Genomic DNA, 18858 nt, shown 5'->3' with positions numbered 1-18858 from the left:
GTGGCCTGAACACGACAGTCGTTATAACACGGGTGTTCCATTTCATACACTCCGAGCCAGCTTAGAAGTTACCACAAAGGTAATTTTGTGGGTGATTTTTATTTACTGAAGTTCACTGGTGTGTTATTTTCATTACATAGTTGTTCTATAAGAAAATGCTAATGGCACCAATAATAATTTGTGTGGCACCAATAATATCTTCAGCAATCAATTTTTGACCTTTTCTGCCACATGATTTTTTTCTATTTTTGAATGTATTGCCAGCTGCACAAAATGTTGTCTAATTTACAATATTTTACCTTTCATTATCACCTATAAGTGTGTACCCCTCATCGCAATTGAAGTAAACTGAGGATCCATATCTGATCACTCCCCTCTTGGAGAGCACCCCGTTGCTTAGTGGATGATGTCTTCCACATGACACACCTGAACAAATTGATTATCAAAAAACAAATTAACTTACAAAACAAGCTTGAATTGTAAATCAAACAATTGGTAAAGGCTTTATTAACATTTCAAAACTAATCAATACAAAAAGCAAAAATAGCAAAACTTGTAATTAAGTCATATACTAAAAAAAGTTTAGATCTTATACTTACGCTGGCAAAAAGGAGGCAGGCCACTCCATGAGGCAGTTTCAAGACAAGTTCGAACACTGGATTCAGCCGGTATGAGCTGGTATCCCACATCACATTCGTATCGTGCCTGGTTTCCAAAAGTTGTTCTGCAAAAAAAAATTGTTGAAAAGTTTGTACAGCTTGTAAATAAATAACTAAGCATAAAAAATGTGTGCCATTTTTACACCTTGTGTAATATTTCTAACATTAAAATTAAAACATTAGACTAAATTCCTTTTACTTCTTTAAGCTTTATTACAAACACCACTCCTTTTTTTAATAATTTGGTTAAAAAACAAACAGGTTAATACCGATCCATAGAATCTATGCTACCATGCAGTAACATAGGGAGAGATCCACAGTCAACTGGTTGACAGAATGCTGCATGGCTGTCCCAAGCTCCATTTGTTTGACACTTCCTCTTAGATCGGCCCTAATGATAGCAGGTTTACTTTTCTGATCATACAATATATGCTGTTTAATAAAGATGTATTGTTTACTGCACATTGCACAATATGAATGTTTAAAATATTTCCAAAAATTAAAATAAAAACAAAAGGTTAAACTTTATAAAAAAATGATTTTTCAAGGTACAACAATAAAGTTTGTGGTTTATTATTATAAATCAACATTTCTTCTGTTATGCTACCTACAACTTGTTCTACTTCTTAAAATACAATATCTATGAAAGGAATAGCATCGAAACCCTTGCAAAATTACCATAAAATAAATAAGTTCAGCAATTACATACAATAAGTTTTACAACCCAAATTTGTTTAAAAAAATTTTTTTCTTACCACTAAAGTGTATCCAGGGTTGCATAGGTAAGTGATGGAAGCAGGGTAGTTCAAGTTTACCATCTCAGGACCCAGAAAAGGCTCATGATTCCCACTTACTTCTGTAATCTTACCAAATGTAAGAGGTAGAAGTTGTTCACATGCGTTTGGAAGGCATTGTATACTTGTCGGAGATTTGGACCATATTTCGTTTTGCTAAAGGTAGAATTTTTGTGATCAAAATATACACTTGCATGCAATAATAGTTTCTAAATATGCTATTGTGGAAAATACGTTAGATTTTTGGCACAGTATCATCTTTTGTTAACAACTAAATAAAATTTTCTACAAAAGGTTAAATAAAAATTATTTAAACATTCCTGAAAAACATACAGTTGCAATCATCCTAATTTTAAGTATTAAGTTTTTCATTTTTTCGTGTCATTCTTACATTACAAGCCTGCTTCTTTAATGCAACAAACATATCATTTTTATCTTAAAGTTTAAACCAATCTGTGTTTCATGTACAGCACCTTAAACTTAATGTAAATTTTTTAAAAACAATTTAAACTTTAAAAAAGATGGTAAAAAGTAAATGAAGTGCCAGAAAGTTCACCTGGCAAATAATAACAAGCTGATCTTCAGTTGTTGAAGAGAAATGATAACCAGGATCACATCTTATTGTGATCTCTCTTCCAAACGTCACTCCACTGCCATCAGTGGTTGCTGTGTTGAAAGTGTGTATTTACATGTATATATAGTTATTAATAATCTTTTAGTGGCTCATCTGGTATGAAAAATTGAATGCATTCTCAACGTTTCCTCTGCCATTCGTAAGACTTTTTATAACTTCTTTTTTTCATACCAGATGAGTCGTTGAAAGATTATCTACATTATCCCTGGTAGCAGAAATAACAGAGTTTAAATTTTGCTGCCCCCGAGTGTATAAGTGTGATAGAGTTCTAGTGTCAATTTTTTTGTTTTGTAATCTTAAATGACAGATGTTTCGTCTGTCATACCGCTAAGCATTAATAGGGCTTAAAATACCAGTATAAATAAGTACAAATTATAAATTAACAAATTAAGCTATAACAAATTCCGTCATATTTACCATGGGGAATTGGTGGTATTTCACTACACACTACTGGTGTGCATCTGAAAGTAGGCAAGCTGAAGTCACCATGGGGTCCACAGTCAACAGTGGCTGCATCACCCACAAGGGAATGACCAGTAGAACAACCATAGGTCACTGTATCCCCATATTCATATATATAAGATGCATCTGTAAAAAATGTCTGGTTTAATAACATATTTTCTTTTTTGAAACAATGGTAAAGATCATGTTATTAAAACAATGAAAAGAAGGAAATGAACAGCAAAACAACACTTTTTAAAACATGCTATGGATAAAAAGTGTGAAGGAGAGTGTCAATTAAATAGCTAGCTCTGCACCCAATACTGCGTTTATGAGTAAAATCAACTATTTGTTATATTTCTTCACTAAGAATCGTTCAACTTTATGAGCACCAGAGCAAGGTCAGTTTCGCGGAATTTATTACAAACCGATTAAGGTTGTTTTACCTCTAAGTGTATAAGCATTATCTACTGCCGGAGCTTGACCACATGCTCTTGGTTCACATGTTGATTCAGCTGTCCATTGCCCTTGCTCTGAACATTCCATGAAATCTGGACCATTCAACTCATACCTGGTATTATCACATAACATTGTTTTTATTTACCTCTTTGAAAACAATTGCTAATATCATGATATTTTAAGAACAAAAAAAAATTCTGTGGGTTATGTAGATGAAGGCCACATCCACCAAAAATGGATAGTGTGCCATACATTTATGGCTAAGAGACTAGTGCGAAATAGTAAACCTAATACAAAATTAAGTATGTCAAGTACAGCTATATTAATAAGTGTAAATTTATTAAAAAAAAAATTCCAAAACACATTCCTACCCTTCATCACACAGTATATCAGCTACATCACCAAACACATGTTGACCAATTGCATAAGTTTTGATGGTAGCATGTTTAACCACAGGTGCAGGTGGACAAGGTACTGGGTCACATGTGATGTGCTCTATGTCATGTGACCAGGTTCGATTCGCCTGAATGAACATAAGAAATGGCTTTTGAAAATATGTTTTGAACAGCAACACAGGTAAAAGTTATAAATTGTTATCAAAAAAGTAAAATAGAGAATTTTGATCAAAATTTCAGCAATCACTTATAGACTATTGGTACTCGATAAAGATTTAAAAAAACGATTAGTCAACACTGCAATAATTGTTAAGAGTCTTATTCAACAACACACATATGCTACAGGTAGGTATATTGTTTGTAATAAGCTGTCCTTGGCAAAAGACACCGTATAACATAGTTTCAGAACCACTGGTAAACAGCTGGTTTACTTAAATATTGTAGCATGGTGTTAAGAGATAACATTTTACAGATTGGTATAGATAACATAACAGTGTTGCCACATAAAATACTTAAACCACTTACCCCACAAGAAATGGTGATGGTAGTTCCACCATCTGGAAACATGAACCCGGTAATACATTCAATGGTTGAAACATCTCCAAACCTTGTCCCACCCACAACAACATTGGCTGTAAAAACAATGGAAATAATAAAGAACTATTAAATCACCCGTTCCCTAAAACTATAAAAATACTATAAAAAAAGAGTTTAATCTATTTGTTTAAAATATGGGCTGTTGTACCAAACCTGATCGAAGGTACCATGTTGTAGTACCTAACACATGTACAGTATTTTTCCAAACTAACTCACCCAAAAAAGTTTTACATGGTTTTATATCTGGTAACAGACAACGATGCGGTATTTTAAAGCCCCCTTAGTTTTGTTGCTGTGTACTTACAGAAAAGTAAAGATGGTAATTCAGCACATGAAATGCGATGACATAATGGGTACGGTGTTGAGTATTGACCTGTGCTTGTACATGTTGTTGTGTCACTGCCAATCATTTCATACCTGTATACAATATAACTTGAAATTGTTGGACTATTGTTGATGGAGGGTTAGAAAATAAATATGTTGTATGAAGGCAAAGGTAGTTGGATTTAAAGTAGAGTGTCTTCCCATGTTTTCATAGGGTTGTCCATGTTTTGTCCAGGTTTTGCAAATGTTCTTTTTCAGTGTTTTGCCCAACTACTCTCATAGCCCTACAAAGTAGTAAAGAAGTTGCATTCATTCACTTACCCATGCTCACAATGGTAGGACACAGTAACACCATACACTGCCGAAGTCACTGATGTGTGACCATTTTCGACCAATGGCGGTAAGGGACAAGGTACTGGATCACATGCTATATTGTAATCAGTAAACTCCCCATTCTCCAAACACATTTGAAATGTCTCAACACTTCTAAAGATGTACCCAGTCAAACACTCGTATTGCGCACTCATGTTGAATGTGTATGTCATAACTGTAAATTAAACATCTTTTAGTAGCTCACTTGGTCATCTGATTTAAACGTAAATACAAAGAAAAAAAACAGGATGATGTACCAACATTTTCAAAAAGACACCAAAATATTTTAAATGTTATTTCGCAAGCGTACGTTTGAAGTTTTAAATGAAATACAAGAGAAAAAAGAATTGTAATAAAAAAATATAACTTTATGTTTATTTTTGCAAAAATACAATCTTTCTAAACAAATTGTCCTGTTTGTACATATATTGTTAACTCTGGTTTAATTCAAAAATACTTATTTATACAAGACCACTCTTACCTGGAACTCTTGCATTTTCCACAATAGGAGCATTCCCACATTCTACTGGGTTACAAAGTGGGGGTGTCGTGCTCCAACTACCATCACCCATGCATGACAGCTCATTTAAACCCTCCTGCACAAAATTAACCAAAACTATTTAATACGAAAAGGTGTTTTTTTCACTTTGTTATTATTAGAGCAACAGAGATAAGATTTCACTAAAACTGTTAAATAGGCCCTCCTACTAAATTATTGGTCACTTATAATCACTCAAATGACTGTTGGCATATCTTTATCTATCAAAGGCTATTTACTACTTGCTGGCACAAATTTTCACCTTTCCATGCGCTAACATTTTTTATTCAATGACCGAATTTGAACCTCAACGAGCATTTGAAAACTTCTAAATTACCTTAATTACTGATAAATACTATTCAGTTTAAATTACCTTGCACAAAATTTTAACCAATTCCATTTATTGGAAAATGTAATTTTTCTAGTTTTTTCATTATGTTTTAATGACAGACTTTGTACCTCAACACACAAACCCCTGAATTAACTTAATTACCGATAAATAGTATCCACGGTTGCAAAGATACTCCACAGCAGAACCAAAGTGCAGACTCAGAACATCATCATCTCCAGCAACAGTAGTTGTCCTTGCTCCATTTAACATAGTTGTATCAGGCCTCTCTTTTACATTAATGTAGCCATGCTCTAAAGGCTGCAGTGTATCACATGGTACCGGGTTGCAAGAGACTGATGTTACATCATTGGACCAAGTGCGGTTGGCCTGTAATATAACACATTACACAGAAAGGTGAATAAAATAAAACATTGAAAGTTTATGTTGGGACTACCACAGCCAGAACCCATAATTTTCGCTGTGTCATTTTGGTAAATGATTTTATTTTTATGCTAGTGAAAGTTGATGATTGTGGTCTTACTATATTTTGATACATAACTTATGTAAAAGAGTTGTTTTACTTCTGTACAAATAATGTTTAAGTTTAAAAAATTAACACATGCTATAGGTAAAAAACATTTAAATTTAAATATATTATTTTTATAGATTTTAAGAGTATATTTTTTTTCGTTACTTGTAAATGATATAAGTGAGCTACAAATACAATGTACCTGGCATGTAAATTCAACATTATTGTCTCCTATGTTAAGTTCATACCCATCTTTGCAAATTAAAATTCCTGTTGTCAGATACGTGGTACCAGACAGATCAATAATACCTAGAAATTTGATAAAATAAAATTAGAAAAAGGTCAAAAGTGAGTTACACATATACGTTACATAAACCAAGGATCCCATGTAGACATGCATGGGCAGTCTGGGTATAATTGTAATGGGAATAATCTAACTTAAATAAATGACTAAATGCATCTTATTTACCCTTGCATCAACGTCAACCTTTCTAACACTGGTGTTTTGTTTCATACACCTTATGTATGCTTAAGTTACAACTTATAAGACATTGTTGGTGATTGTTAAATTTTAGATCCTTCACTATTATTTTACCATTGAACACAGGTGGAAGCTCTGGGCACTCTACAGGTCTACATGTTATAGGATGTGATGTAAAACTTCCATCTGCTTGGCACAATCTGCTATGTCCATTGATAAGACTCATTTCATATCCTATGTCGCATGCATAGCTAACACGCATATTGTACGTATAGGTACGTTGCTCATCTGCAAGAAAAATAAAATTTGCAACATTTATGAATTTGAAATTTGAGCATTTTTACACCAAGCAGAGTTGTACCATGCAAACTAAATAATAATCTGAATTCCATAAACTTAAACATTTTCTCAAAACAAAATTACACATTACTTGTTAAAAAGAGTAACATTGTTTTTAGTATGGAAAAAAAAAACTATGGTTAAAAACTGATTTACCAAGCACATTCCCATTTTCAATGATTGGGGCAGATCCACATTCCACTGGTTGACAAACCGGTTGAGCTGTCCACGTTCCATTAGCATTACATACAACTATTGATAGACCCACCAAATTGTATCTACAATGTAAAGCTTAAAAAATAGTTCTGACTTTTATACAGGTATAAAGTTTTACACCAGAATATTTTTGCCCAAAAATAAATCGGAAAAAGAATCTAAAACGATTAAAACAATATATGTTAACTTAACTTTGACCGTTTAATAATCTTCTCACATATAATAGATTTAATAACATTTAAACATTCATAAACTCACCCTTCACTACATGAGTAAGTTACTTCATCATTAAAAACACCATGATCACGTGATAGAGTACCATGATCGATTGGATGAAGCATTGGGCATTCAACTGGCTGGCATCGGACAGTATTTGATGTGAAATTGAACTTCCCATGACCTGTACACTCCATCCAGTTTGAACTGGTAGCAAGTCGATACCCTTCATTGCAGTTAAATACAATTCGTTCACCAAATACTACACCATTGGAAGGATCTGCCAAAAAATATTTAAGGTATTTAGTTCGTTTTGCATAAAAAAAACTTTTTTCGTCCATTCAAACATTTGTGTGTATTTTATCTACAGTCTGTATTATCATACCATTAATGGTTATTTATCTCTTTGAATGCAGTAATGGAGATCAGTCATTACTGTGGTCATTTTACATTCCACCTTTATGTCCATTTTAATGTTGTTATTTTTTAGGAACAAAATGATTGAGTTTTATTATTTTTATTACCTATGGTTATTGAAATATATTTGCAACCCAGTGGTCTATTCGATAATAACAGGTTAGCACTAGCAAACTACTGTGCTAAGCACATGATGTAGAATAGTGATCAACAAAAGCAACTTTATATGTGCTGTTTCTGCAGGCATATCTTTAAAAGAGAGATTTTCTGGCAATGTTTTGTTTGGGGTTATCTTACCTGTCACGAGTGTTGCGTGTTTGACACGAGGAAATTCTTGGCATGGTAATGGATCACACCTTGGTAGAGGAGATAAGAACCCACCAGGACCACACGATACTGTGTCATGACCAGCCATTTCATATCTGAAAAATTAATAGAGTTATATATTGGGAAATTAAATTTTATTGTTGAGTCCTTTCTGATCCAATTATAAAGTTGATTTCCCTTTTTATTCAAAATTTATTCAACATAAGTTTATCAATGTAGGTAGTAATAACAGAAATATAATCACATATATAAAGTATTGTCATTTTATGTTCAATATTTTTTATAGACTAATAGCATATTAGTACCTATAAATAAAATACCAATGTAGTTTAATACCCAGTTTGTAACTCACAACAAACCCCTCTACACTTACCCGAAAAGACAGCTGTACTCAACCTCGTCCCCAAACAACAACTCCCCAGGTTGGAAAACAGAGTTTGAAACAAAAGGAGCAAGTCCACATGATTTTCTATGGCAGGAAGGAGGTGGGGTGGACCAATGACCTTCAGCATTGCACAATGCAAAACTTACACCAACCATTCGATAACCTATGTATTTGTTATGTGAGAATTAGTAAAACAAAAGTGTTAGTCATGATTTTTATCCTTGCATAGCAATATTTGATGAGTTATAACTCAGATGTTTTTATGCTCACTATACATGGTGGCTTTAAAAACATTGTGCCTGCACTGGAAGTTTTACTACTGTGCAAACAATGAATATCAACTTTATTACAAAGTATTGTATTCAAAACAGCTATATATAATATTCAGTTTAAAGAAGTTTTACTATGTTAAGTAATGACACCTGCCCGCATACCTCTATTACACGAAAATACCACTGCCTCCCCAAAAGTGTAGTTTCCTTGTGCAGTATGGTGGCCATTATCAATTACAGCAGGTGGTCTACATTTAACAGGAGAACAAAGAGGGCAAATTTCTGACCAATTTCCACTTGCTTCACAAGTACTCAGTGTACGATCAGATATTGTGTATCCAGGTAAACAGGTGTAGTTAGCATGGTCACCATATTTTGTTCCAGTGATTTCTATAATTTTATCAACAACATGAATTTAAACAAAGAAATTAATAAATTTGACAAGGTATTTAAAAAAAATGGGTGATAAAATATTAATTGTATAATCATAAAGCAGCTTAAATAAAAGCACTCTCATTATCAGCAGTGACTTTATAAAAAAAATGTAGTCAAAATTGTATTGTATAGCCACCATAAATGCACCCAATAGGCAGGCAGACACATAAGGTGTTATATAATCTTTACACAAATACTCAAGCTGTTAGAAAAACAGTGAATCAAACACAAACAACCTATATTATTGTAGCTAGTCTAGTAGATACACTTACCAACTAAGCCAAATTCGAGATCAGGTGGTGATTCACAATCAACTTTTTTACAAAGTAAAGTTGGCATAGACCAATTACCATTGGCTTGACAACTTATAGTGTCTGAATCATCTACATAACCTTCATCACACTGATAGCTTGCTAGGTCTTGGAAAAAGGTGGTATTGTCTGTATGAAAATATATAAAGCATGTTAAAGTGATAAATAAAATATTTAAAATTAATATATATATAGTTTCAAATAGACAGAATGCAAACTTAATAACAGTGGTATGAAAAACTTAATTTTTTTGCAAAAACAATTTTGCAAAGCACCTTTTCAATCAACATAATACTTGTGCTGTAACTCATCACAGATTGAAAGTAGGAATTACTTACATACAAGAACAGAATTAGGCAGTTGAGCTGGCACACCACAAAACACAGGTAAGCATATTGGTGGTATCAACAAACGGTCAGATGTACACCGTGATGTACTTTCTCCAACCATGTAGTAACCACTATTACATGCATAGGTGACCTCATCCTGAATAAAAGTTATTTAACCATCAGAATTTTGAGATTAAATTATTATAGGTCGTAACACAAAAAAGAAAATTTTATAAGAAAACGATCAAAATCTTACAAAGTCCCCTTTTATTTACTAAAAATGCTAACTAAACATGTAGCCTTCAGAGCTAAAATAAATCTAGAACAAAAATTAAACTATGTATTCTCACTTAATACAAAACTGGTGTATACATTGATTCAAAAAGGTAGAAATATGTGACAACTTTAAGTATAATCCCCATTTATGAACTTACATTGTAGAGGTAGAGCAACCTTTTAGCACCAACAACTACACCATTGTTAACAATAGGGGCCTGGCCACAACTGACACGAGCACAACCTGGACGTTGAGAGTTTGCCTCTTGCAATGTAGAACCTGCCATGAATGTTCTATTTGCTGTGCAGATGAAAGTAACCAGTGATGTAGCTTCATAACCCTCATCACAAGTGTAAGTTATAGTGCGACCAAAAGTTGTAGAGTTAGCATTGAAGCGACCATTTTGTCTGAAAAATGTCATGATTTTATTAACATTAGAATCCCACGTTATGTTAATAGCAGTGGGTAAACATTTGAACAACGCAGAGTGTTAAAAACCGAAGGTTATCACTTAAATCTTACATATCAATAATATGGTGGTTTATCATTCGCACCTCACATAATGTTAATAATAAATGGTTGTCGATTAAATCTTACAAACATTATGTTTATACTCACATAGTAGGTGCTGAATGGCAAGTAACAGCTTCGCATGATATAAGTGGACCTTCAAACTGGTTATCCACCTCACACTCCATGTAGTTATCAAATGGATTGTGAAGCTGGTAACCAGGATCACAGCTGTACATTACTATGTCACCGAGTTTGAAGCCAAGAGATGGTGGTGGCATTTCTTCAAGAGAAGAAATAGAATGAATCTGTACATCTGGAGGTAGAGGTTCTGAACCCCCAACATCACTATACGGTCCAGGAGGAAGTGGCTCATCTGATACTACTGGTGGTGCAAAGATTGGCATATGCTCTATTGTGTAAAAAGCATGTTCTATTGCAGGAGGTGGGGAACAAGGGGCAGGCGCACATACAGGAAGCTGTGACCAGGTTTTTGATGATGTGCAAGTAGCATTGGCTGTGAGAAGTAATGTTTTATAAAAATAGAAAATAGCATTGAATGAAAAAAGAAAAAAAAAGCAACACATATTTATATAATTAGCAGTGGTTCGGTAAATGAATTATAAAAAGAAGGAAAATAATACATCAAAAATTCTACTCTCATTTGTTATATTCTTTTTAACTAATTGCTCCAATGCTACAGTTATTAACCTGTTTTCAAAATTTTTCCACGCAAAAAATATTTACTAATTAGAATTAATAAACACTGTGATAGACACTCCATTGGGTAAAAACCATTATCATAAAAAACAATTTACTAGGTACCATTTCCTTGTATCAAGTAACCTTGTATACACATAAAAGTTACTATAGATCCAAATTCAAAGGGAAGTCTTTCGTATTTGTGACTGTCTACAAATCCATTCTCTATTGTGGGATCAAGTGGACACTGTACACGACTACACGTCCCCGGAGTTTCATAATGATGAGACCAAACACTTCAAAAACAAACAAAATCACTTATTGCGGCTACCATTGTGGACATATGTGTCATTTGGTAGGACACTTGCTGGAACACGGTGGTCACTTATTTGTTAAATTGTCAGGCATACATTATAAAAAATCCTGAAAAGTAACAGTAAAACGCCATAAAAGAAACAATGAAACGCCATAAAAGTCTATAAAACAGAACACACAAGTTATAACGACTTCCATTGCCTTGCTATACCAGGATACATACAGTAAAATCACTCATTCATTCAAAAATTGGAAGCACCTACAGTACCCTTTAAATAGCTGTGTTTTTGAGCCCAACTTCACAAAGCAGCACACCAAAACTTTTATGCATAAAATACAATGTATATAGTTTCGAGTGGATAAAATGTCATACTTACTTGTTGTAGACACATTTTGAAATGCGGGATGTATGTTTTGACTCATAACCTTCTATGCAGTGAAGTGCAATAGCTTCATCAAAGTCATAAACATCTTTTTTTGGCCAATAGTCGTCACCATGTGGCACATAAGAAGGTTGTGAACAAGTTATTGGAACACATGGACTGAACTCATAATCCCATAACCCACTGCTGTTGCACCAGTGTATTTGTGAAGAAACGTATAGGAGATTATATGGGTTGTAAACTAACTTATTTCCTTCCATACTGTGTCCAGGGTAACAGGTCACTTTAAGTGCATCTGCAAACTTGAATGCTGAACTATCATTAGGTTCCTTTACCATGACTTCAGTGGTGGCATTCACAACTTCTGGCTCAATACAAGACACTCGTTCACAGATAGGGAAAGGATCTGGGCCCCAACTGTAATCTGCTTGGCATTGCATTATAGGGTTGCCAATAAGTTCATAACCAGGTTCACAGGTGTATTCCAGTGTTGAGCCAAATGTATTGTTAAACATGTTTGATCTTTTAAAGAAGTAAAAAATAAGATGGTTGATGCTAAAGCATTTGGCGCATGATTACAAAAAGTTTTCTAAAACTTCCTTTAATAAGGCCTGTTTTCTTGTGTCACAGAAGCATGTCCAATAAATTTTTAAATTACTGTTAATACAGTTCATATATGTTCTTCGCAATATTAATTAAAGCCATTCAAATGGGACTTACACAGAAAACTCGACATGTTCTGGATCTGAGCAGTTCAGAGCGGTACAAACTGGTATTTCAACACTGTTCTCATTTTCCCAGATGCCATGAGCATTGCACTCCATGCAATACCTTCCAATAGCACAGTTTGACATGCTGATTTCATAACCTGTAACATATTATTCAGTTTTAGGTTCATGGTTTAGAAACATTAAAATTTACTGTAAATTTTCATATAACGGTGACAAAACGTCTGGCCTTGATATTGCCAACAAAAAATATCAGAAAATACAATATGTTTTTCATACCAGATAAGCCATTAATACATTATTTACATTATGTCTGGTGGCAGAAGTAACAGGATATTGATAACATTATACTATACAAACCTGGTATGCATGAATAAACAGCTACAGACTGATAAACAGTATTTGTGAAGTTTACATGACCATTCTCAATAATAGGAGTGGGTTCTCCACAAGGAACTGGCTGGCATTCCAATGCTCCAGCACTCCATGTACCATTTTCAGTGCATTCGGCAGCAAATGAGGATCCTGGTATTTATGAAGCAGGTCAAACTTTACTTTTTTTAAGGTTTAGAATTAATTAAAATAAATTATAAAAATACGAAAAACTAAATACAGCAAAGTGCATTTTCTCATTTCACCTAAATTCGAGATTTCCAACAACAGCAGAATAAATGTTTAATTTGTACACTGAACGCTTCACTCTACATACCTGGTGTTCGCTCATAGCCATTGTAACATTCATACACAACAGAATCATTGAAGAGTATTCCGGTTTGTGTTTTAATTCGACCATTGTGTGGCATAACAGGTTCACCGCAGGATACAGGAGCACATACTGGTGCAGGCAAATCAAATGTAGCATCATGTGTACAAGTGAGAGTGCTAGCCCCGGTCAAAATATAACCTGAAAATGTAAGGTATAAATACATAGTGTGCAACTGTTGCTGCAAGTCATAATATAAATATAAACCATGGTACATTCAGAGGCAACTAAACTAAAATCACAACGTGCGAGAAGTATTTGTTTTTCTTTCAATGCTACTTTGTGGGATTCCTAAACGCATGCCGCCTTGAATAGAAATAAATAAGTTTTCACCTGGGAGGCATGTGTATGTGACAGTGCCCGTGAAAGTAACTTCATGCTCATTTTTTCCAATCAAGACATGATCATTGCTGTGAGCAACTCGTGGTGCATGATCACAGCTCACGGGAGAGCACATAGCGGCGCCATTACTCCATAACCGATTCGCCAAGCAGTGTATTATTGCCTCTCCCTGAAAAGTTAGTTAGGAATGCTTAATTTTGTGGTATGACAATAGTTTGCACCGAATTTCTATCTTTTATTATTTGGATAAACAAATAAACACACTTTACATTTTCTTTAGTACATTATTTTCAAAGTTCTCAACACGGAACTCCCCTATATAGAATAGTAAATAGAATTACATCAATTTGGAATGAACTTATTATTTTTTCAATAATTTTTATCCTAACCTGTAATTCATAGCCACGATCACATGAATACTGTACTGTGCTTCCATAAGTGAAAGTCCCGTTATATTTGCCATTGATTATTAAATCAGGATGACCACATGACACAGGCACACATTTAGGTGGGTCCAAATTCCATTTGCGATTTGATTGACAGGTGAGGATGGGGTTTGAATTGGGGGCGAATTCATAACCTTCTTCACAAGTGTAGTTCACTTGTTTCAAGTATGTGAAACGGGAAGCCTTACCAGACTGCTGGTCATAAGTTCCATGGTATATATTGCTGGGATAGCCACATGAAACAGGGGAGCAGGTGGGTGGTGGAGATGACCATTTTCTAGTGGACATCAAAAGAGAAGTTTTAGCATTTATATTTTATTCTAGATGGGTCCTACAGCATGACATGCATTGGGACCTAAGTATTATAATGTTGGTCAATTACCATTTCATCATTTAGTGAAGTTCCTATCACACAAAATACAATGTGGTTTTATGGACCTTGTAATTGCTAGTAAAATGTTTTAGGTAAGTTTTGGGTATGGTTTATAAACTAGTCAGCACAATAATCCACTTTAAAGTAGCAGGTATTGCTTATGTGTTCCTATGACCAATACTATTTTTATATGTTTACCGGTTTGCTTTGCAGCCAAGTACGGCATGGCCAATAAGATCGTATCCTTCATTACACAAGTAGGTAATGTTGTCTCTAAAATTGTAACTGGTTCCCAATACTTGAGAATGTAGTGGTACAACAGGTTCAGGGCAAACAATAGGCAGACATGGGTCGGGGAGTGCTGGAAGCCATGAACCACTTGCAGAGCATGTTAGAAGTTTAGAAGGGTTGGGTTCTTTGTGCTCAAATCCACTGGAACAGTTGTATATAGCAGTATCTTGGTATACGTTGTGGGCGACACCACCTATGGAACAGGTATTTAGATTAGATCATAAATCTAGACACAAAATGAAATAAATATTCACACAAAACCAACTCAGTAACAGAATGTTGAAACAGTACTGATTAAGGGGCTATAAAACAGTTGAAACAGACTTAGTTGAAAATACTAAGTGGTAGAGGTTCGGCATTCAAGAGATATATTAAAGTTTCCTTTAATGATATTCTAGTAGTTTTTTTAGAGAATTTTTAAATCTTTATTGCAATGTTCTGAAAAAATAAAATAACTCTTATCCACAAAGTTACATACATGCCAACTCATACACGGGTCTATGAAACAGAACACCTATGTTATAATGACCCTCATTCCCCAACCATTCGAGAATAAACAAATTACTGCATAATCTAATTTAACATATAGTTTTGTAAACTCTATTCTTGGAAAAACTAACTCTGCATGTACCTGATGGTGATGTAATTCTGTATACAGAGTGTAGTATGGAGGGTGGTGATCCACATGGTACTCTCTCACAGAATGGGTGTGGGGTGGGACCGAATGAACCATCTTTCAAACATGTAAGAACGCTTCTACCTGCAGGTTTAAATGTATAGCTGTGAAAAATGTAAAAAACTCTTGAATAAAAAACAAGGAAAATTCAAATATCTCACAAATACTTATGTACTCAAAAACTTAGTTATCTTACATAAACTTATCTTAAATAAAAAAGTAAATTTTTTCTTGTGAAACAATCAGTTATTGAATAAAAGGTGTTAAACACAGTGATAAATGAATAATCATACTGTTTATACAACACGTCCATAACTAAATAAAAAGGCTAATCTTTATATTTTAGGTGAGGACACGGTTATTTTTATTTTATATACTCACCAACAAATCTGTAGCCATTGTCACAGATGTATGCAACAGTATCTTGATAGAAAAAGCTGGTGTCACTGTTCACAGGTGTTCCATTCTCAATTGAAGGAGCATTTCCACATGGAACTCTTTCGCAAGTTGGCAATATTGTTAATGGTGCAGCTGAAAGTGAAAAGTATGAGTAAGTATACGGTACTTATTTATCTTCGCATGGTGGGGTAAATTGTAAAAGCCTATGGATTAGCTAGAAAAATAAATATTAAAAAACCTGCAAAAACTGAAGATCTTATTGCAGCAAGTGGAGGTGGATTTGGTTCATTTTCCACTGGTTTGGTAATGCCTGTAAATATTGTTCAGGGTAAAATAAATAAATATTACAATATATTTTACAAACCTGATCCTTCTAAGTTTGCTGAGCCTTCAAGCACTTCCGCTGAACGTCGATTTCTTGTGATAACTCCTGTATTATTTTGTTAAAGTTATTCATTTAAGCTTTTTTAAATAGTACCTATTATTTTATATATTGTTAAAACCGAAAAAAAATAATTAAAAGTTGAAGTAAAAAATAAATGTTTTTAATAAATTTGTCAAGTTAAAAATCTGTGACCAAAAGTTGTATTTCACATAAAGTAAGTTACATTACATTACATTACCTTCATTGCCAGTTTCTATGCTTGACAATGTAGGCACCCACTGCCTATCTGCTGCACATGTCCATTGTAAACCACCCACGCGATAGTAGCCTTGATCACAGCTATAACTTGCATTATGCTTGTAAGTGGAACCTGACAATAATTAGGAAGTACAGTTAGATATTTAATTACATGACAAACACAAGGCTAGACCTAATAGGTAAATGACTAACACTTACACTGAAAAATATTTACGAACAATTATTTTTTATAATTTCACACAACTACTAATCTATTATGAATTAGTTTCAAGGAATAGTTTGCACTAGGGAACAAGTAATACCCAAGTATTAGATATCTTTAACAAAAATGTTGGTTTTCTTGATTTTTTTGCACACAAGCATATTTTATCTCCACAAACTGTTTTTCTGAATACCTGAATACATAACCATGCCATTAGATATGGCTGCAGGCTTTCCACATGATACAGGTTTACATACAGGTGGCTGTGAGGAAAATTCTTTGTTTGATTGACAGGTGATCTCAACAGGACCATCCAATTCATAGCCATGATCGCACTCATAACCAACCACACTTAAATAGACTGGACGACTTCTATAATTAGTTTGCAATAGATTAGTTTTAAATAGAATGCATTTTTTTTAATAAAAATTCAATTGTTTAAAATAATATTTTTGAAGGGAACGTTTAAAAAAATATTTAAAACAAGTAATTTTAGGTTAAACATATTTTGAATCTTAATTTTAAAATTATATTTCAGTTTCCAATGTATAATTTACCCTGCGTTTCCAGTTGAGATTTTCCCGTTTAATATTTTGTTTGGTTTTGAGCATTTGACGGGCAAACAGTCAAAATCACTTGGGTTTGACCATGCTCCAGTTTCCATACATTGGTACACTGTATGAAACACATCACGCGAAAGTTCATACCCCTCTCTACAGGAGATGCGGAAATCTGAGCCAAATGTTGTGGCACCAAACTCGCAGTTGGCTGTTAGAAAAAATAGTTTTAATATATTTCTGCCAAAGAAAGATTTTCTTAGTAAATAGGAGGGTAAATGGTTATCCTATATTTTTAATTAAACAGGAAATATTGAACTACAAACATTGAGTCAGGCTCAGCTATTCTAATGTTTTATAATTTGTAACTAGCTTATCTATACTTTTTCTTCATTTTCAATGCATATTATGTGTCATTAACATTATATAAGAGTTCATGCTATTATAACAAATTTTCTTTAAAATTTTACAGAGGATGGCTAAAATTTGTGTTGTCAATCTATGGTATGTAGCATTCTCAGTATAAGAGCTTGTGTTGTAAAAAATTACCCTGTACAGGACATGGGAGTGGTCCACAGTCTTTTGCTTCACAAACTGGCAACGGATAAGGTCCCCATGTTTTATCTTCATCACAAGTTAAAGTTGTAACAGATGTGTCAGTCATTTGATATCCTGGGTCACAAGTGTAGTTCACTGTTGACTGGTACAACTGGGAGTTAGTCATGTGACTTCCATGCTCAATTTCGATTGGCTCTTCACATGAGTGTCTTCTACAGCCTGTTGAGTCAGCTAAAAAAATAGGATGTTTTATTAAAAAAAATCATGTTTTATAGTAAGACAAAGATCTTCTGACAATTGTATGTTTTGTGACATAAAGGGCCCAACATTGTAATAAGTTGCCAGAAGATTTCTTTCATACTTATATTAAACCAAACAGCAACAACGTATACGAATCATATTTGCTGTTTTACAAAAAAAATATTAATACATTTGACTAACCAGTAATTATATCCACATTCATAGATTGCCACATCTTATTTGCTGCACATAGAATTGTAATTGATCTGACATTGTCAGCAAACTCATATCCCGCATTACAAGTTATAACAGCTTGCTGGTTAAAAGTTTTCCCAGCAAACACACAGGAGGCAGGGTGATCACACAATGGATCAGGGCAGACTACTGGTGTACAACTTGGCACAGCAGACCACTGACCAGAACCCTGTATATAAAAACTGTTTAGGAATCGTCTTGTTTAAAGTAGCAAATTAGTTGGAATTTCTACAGTTTTTTTCAAATAAGTAAAAAATTATCCAACTAACAAAATTAGAAAATTCCCAGAGCACTTCCAAAAAACACAATTTTAACTTAAACACAACATGGTGTACACAAAATATAAACCAAATTTCAAAAAAAACAAAATTTTAAAAACACAAAACTTTTCTACCTA

General features: G+C 33.9%; 1 protein-coding gene across 2 annotated transcripts in view; it reads right to left on the bottom strand.

Annotated features, from left to right (window-relative positions):
* The window catches only part of LOC149735871 (sushi, von Willebrand factor type A, EGF and pentraxin domain-containing protein 1-like), a 74435-nt gene that overhangs the window by 2330 nt on the left and 53247 nt on the right, over positions 1 to 18858 (bottom strand). For both annotated transcript variants that reach the window (XM_089879191.1, XM_089879192.1), the window contains exons 70-110: positions 18408 to 18630; positions 17958 to 18197; positions 17409 to 17619; positions 17045 to 17223; positions 16630 to 16761; positions 16371 to 16436; positions 16245 to 16316; positions 15989 to 16138; positions 15563 to 15691; positions 14839 to 15124; positions 14211 to 14544; positions 13813 to 13990; positions 13426 to 13620; positions 13077 to 13241; positions 12709 to 12856; positions 11983 to 12510; positions 11414 to 11586; positions 10697 to 11105; positions 10236 to 10485; positions 9811 to 9958; positions 9434 to 9601; positions 8889 to 9116; positions 8443 to 8617; positions 8040 to 8164; positions 7368 to 7605; positions 7050 to 7171; positions 6669 to 6842; positions 6276 to 6382; positions 5707 to 5931; positions 5157 to 5271; positions 4625 to 4850; positions 4284 to 4396; positions 3908 to 4014; positions 3359 to 3510; positions 2975 to 3099; positions 2505 to 2675; positions 2010 to 2119; positions 1415 to 1609; positions 929 to 1050; positions 600 to 724; positions 300 to 426 (exon numbers count right to left, since the gene is read on the bottom strand). In XM_089879191.1, the coding sequence (XP_089735317.1) occupies positions 300 to 426; positions 600 to 724; positions 929 to 1050; positions 1415 to 1609; positions 2010 to 2119; positions 2505 to 2675; positions 2975 to 3099; positions 3359 to 3510; positions 3908 to 4014; positions 4284 to 4396; positions 4625 to 4850; positions 5157 to 5271; positions 5707 to 5931; positions 6276 to 6382; positions 6669 to 6842; positions 7050 to 7171; positions 7368 to 7605; positions 8040 to 8164; positions 8443 to 8617; positions 8889 to 9116; positions 9434 to 9601; positions 9811 to 9958; positions 10236 to 10485; positions 10697 to 11105; positions 11414 to 11586; positions 11983 to 12510; positions 12709 to 12856; positions 13077 to 13241; positions 13426 to 13620; positions 13813 to 13990; positions 14211 to 14544; positions 14839 to 15124; positions 15563 to 15691; positions 15989 to 16138; positions 16245 to 16316; positions 16371 to 16436; positions 16630 to 16761; positions 17045 to 17223; positions 17409 to 17619; positions 17958 to 18197; positions 18408 to 18630 (7466 nt within the window). The remainder of the gene's footprint in view (positions 1 to 299; positions 427 to 599; positions 725 to 928; positions 1051 to 1414; positions 1610 to 2009; positions 2120 to 2504; positions 2676 to 2974; positions 3100 to 3358; positions 3511 to 3907; positions 4015 to 4283; positions 4397 to 4624; positions 4851 to 5156; positions 5272 to 5706; positions 5932 to 6275; positions 6383 to 6668; positions 6843 to 7049; positions 7172 to 7367; positions 7606 to 8039; positions 8165 to 8442; positions 8618 to 8888; positions 9117 to 9433; positions 9602 to 9810; positions 9959 to 10235; positions 10486 to 10696; positions 11106 to 11413; positions 11587 to 11982; positions 12511 to 12708; positions 12857 to 13076; positions 13242 to 13425; positions 13621 to 13812; positions 13991 to 14210; positions 14545 to 14838; positions 15125 to 15562; positions 15692 to 15988; positions 16139 to 16244; positions 16317 to 16370; positions 16437 to 16629; positions 16762 to 17044; positions 17224 to 17408; positions 17620 to 17957; positions 18198 to 18407; positions 18631 to 18858) is intronic.

This window comes from Ciona robusta, chromosome 5, assembly GCF_009617815.1.
Source record: "Ciona robusta chromosome 5, ASM961781v2".
NCBI lineage: Eukaryota > Metazoa > Chordata > Ascidiacea > Phlebobranchia > Cionidae > Ciona > Ciona robusta.
The sequence above is the reverse complement of the archived record's forward strand: the minus strand, read 5'-3'. Positions and strand labels throughout refer to the sequence as shown.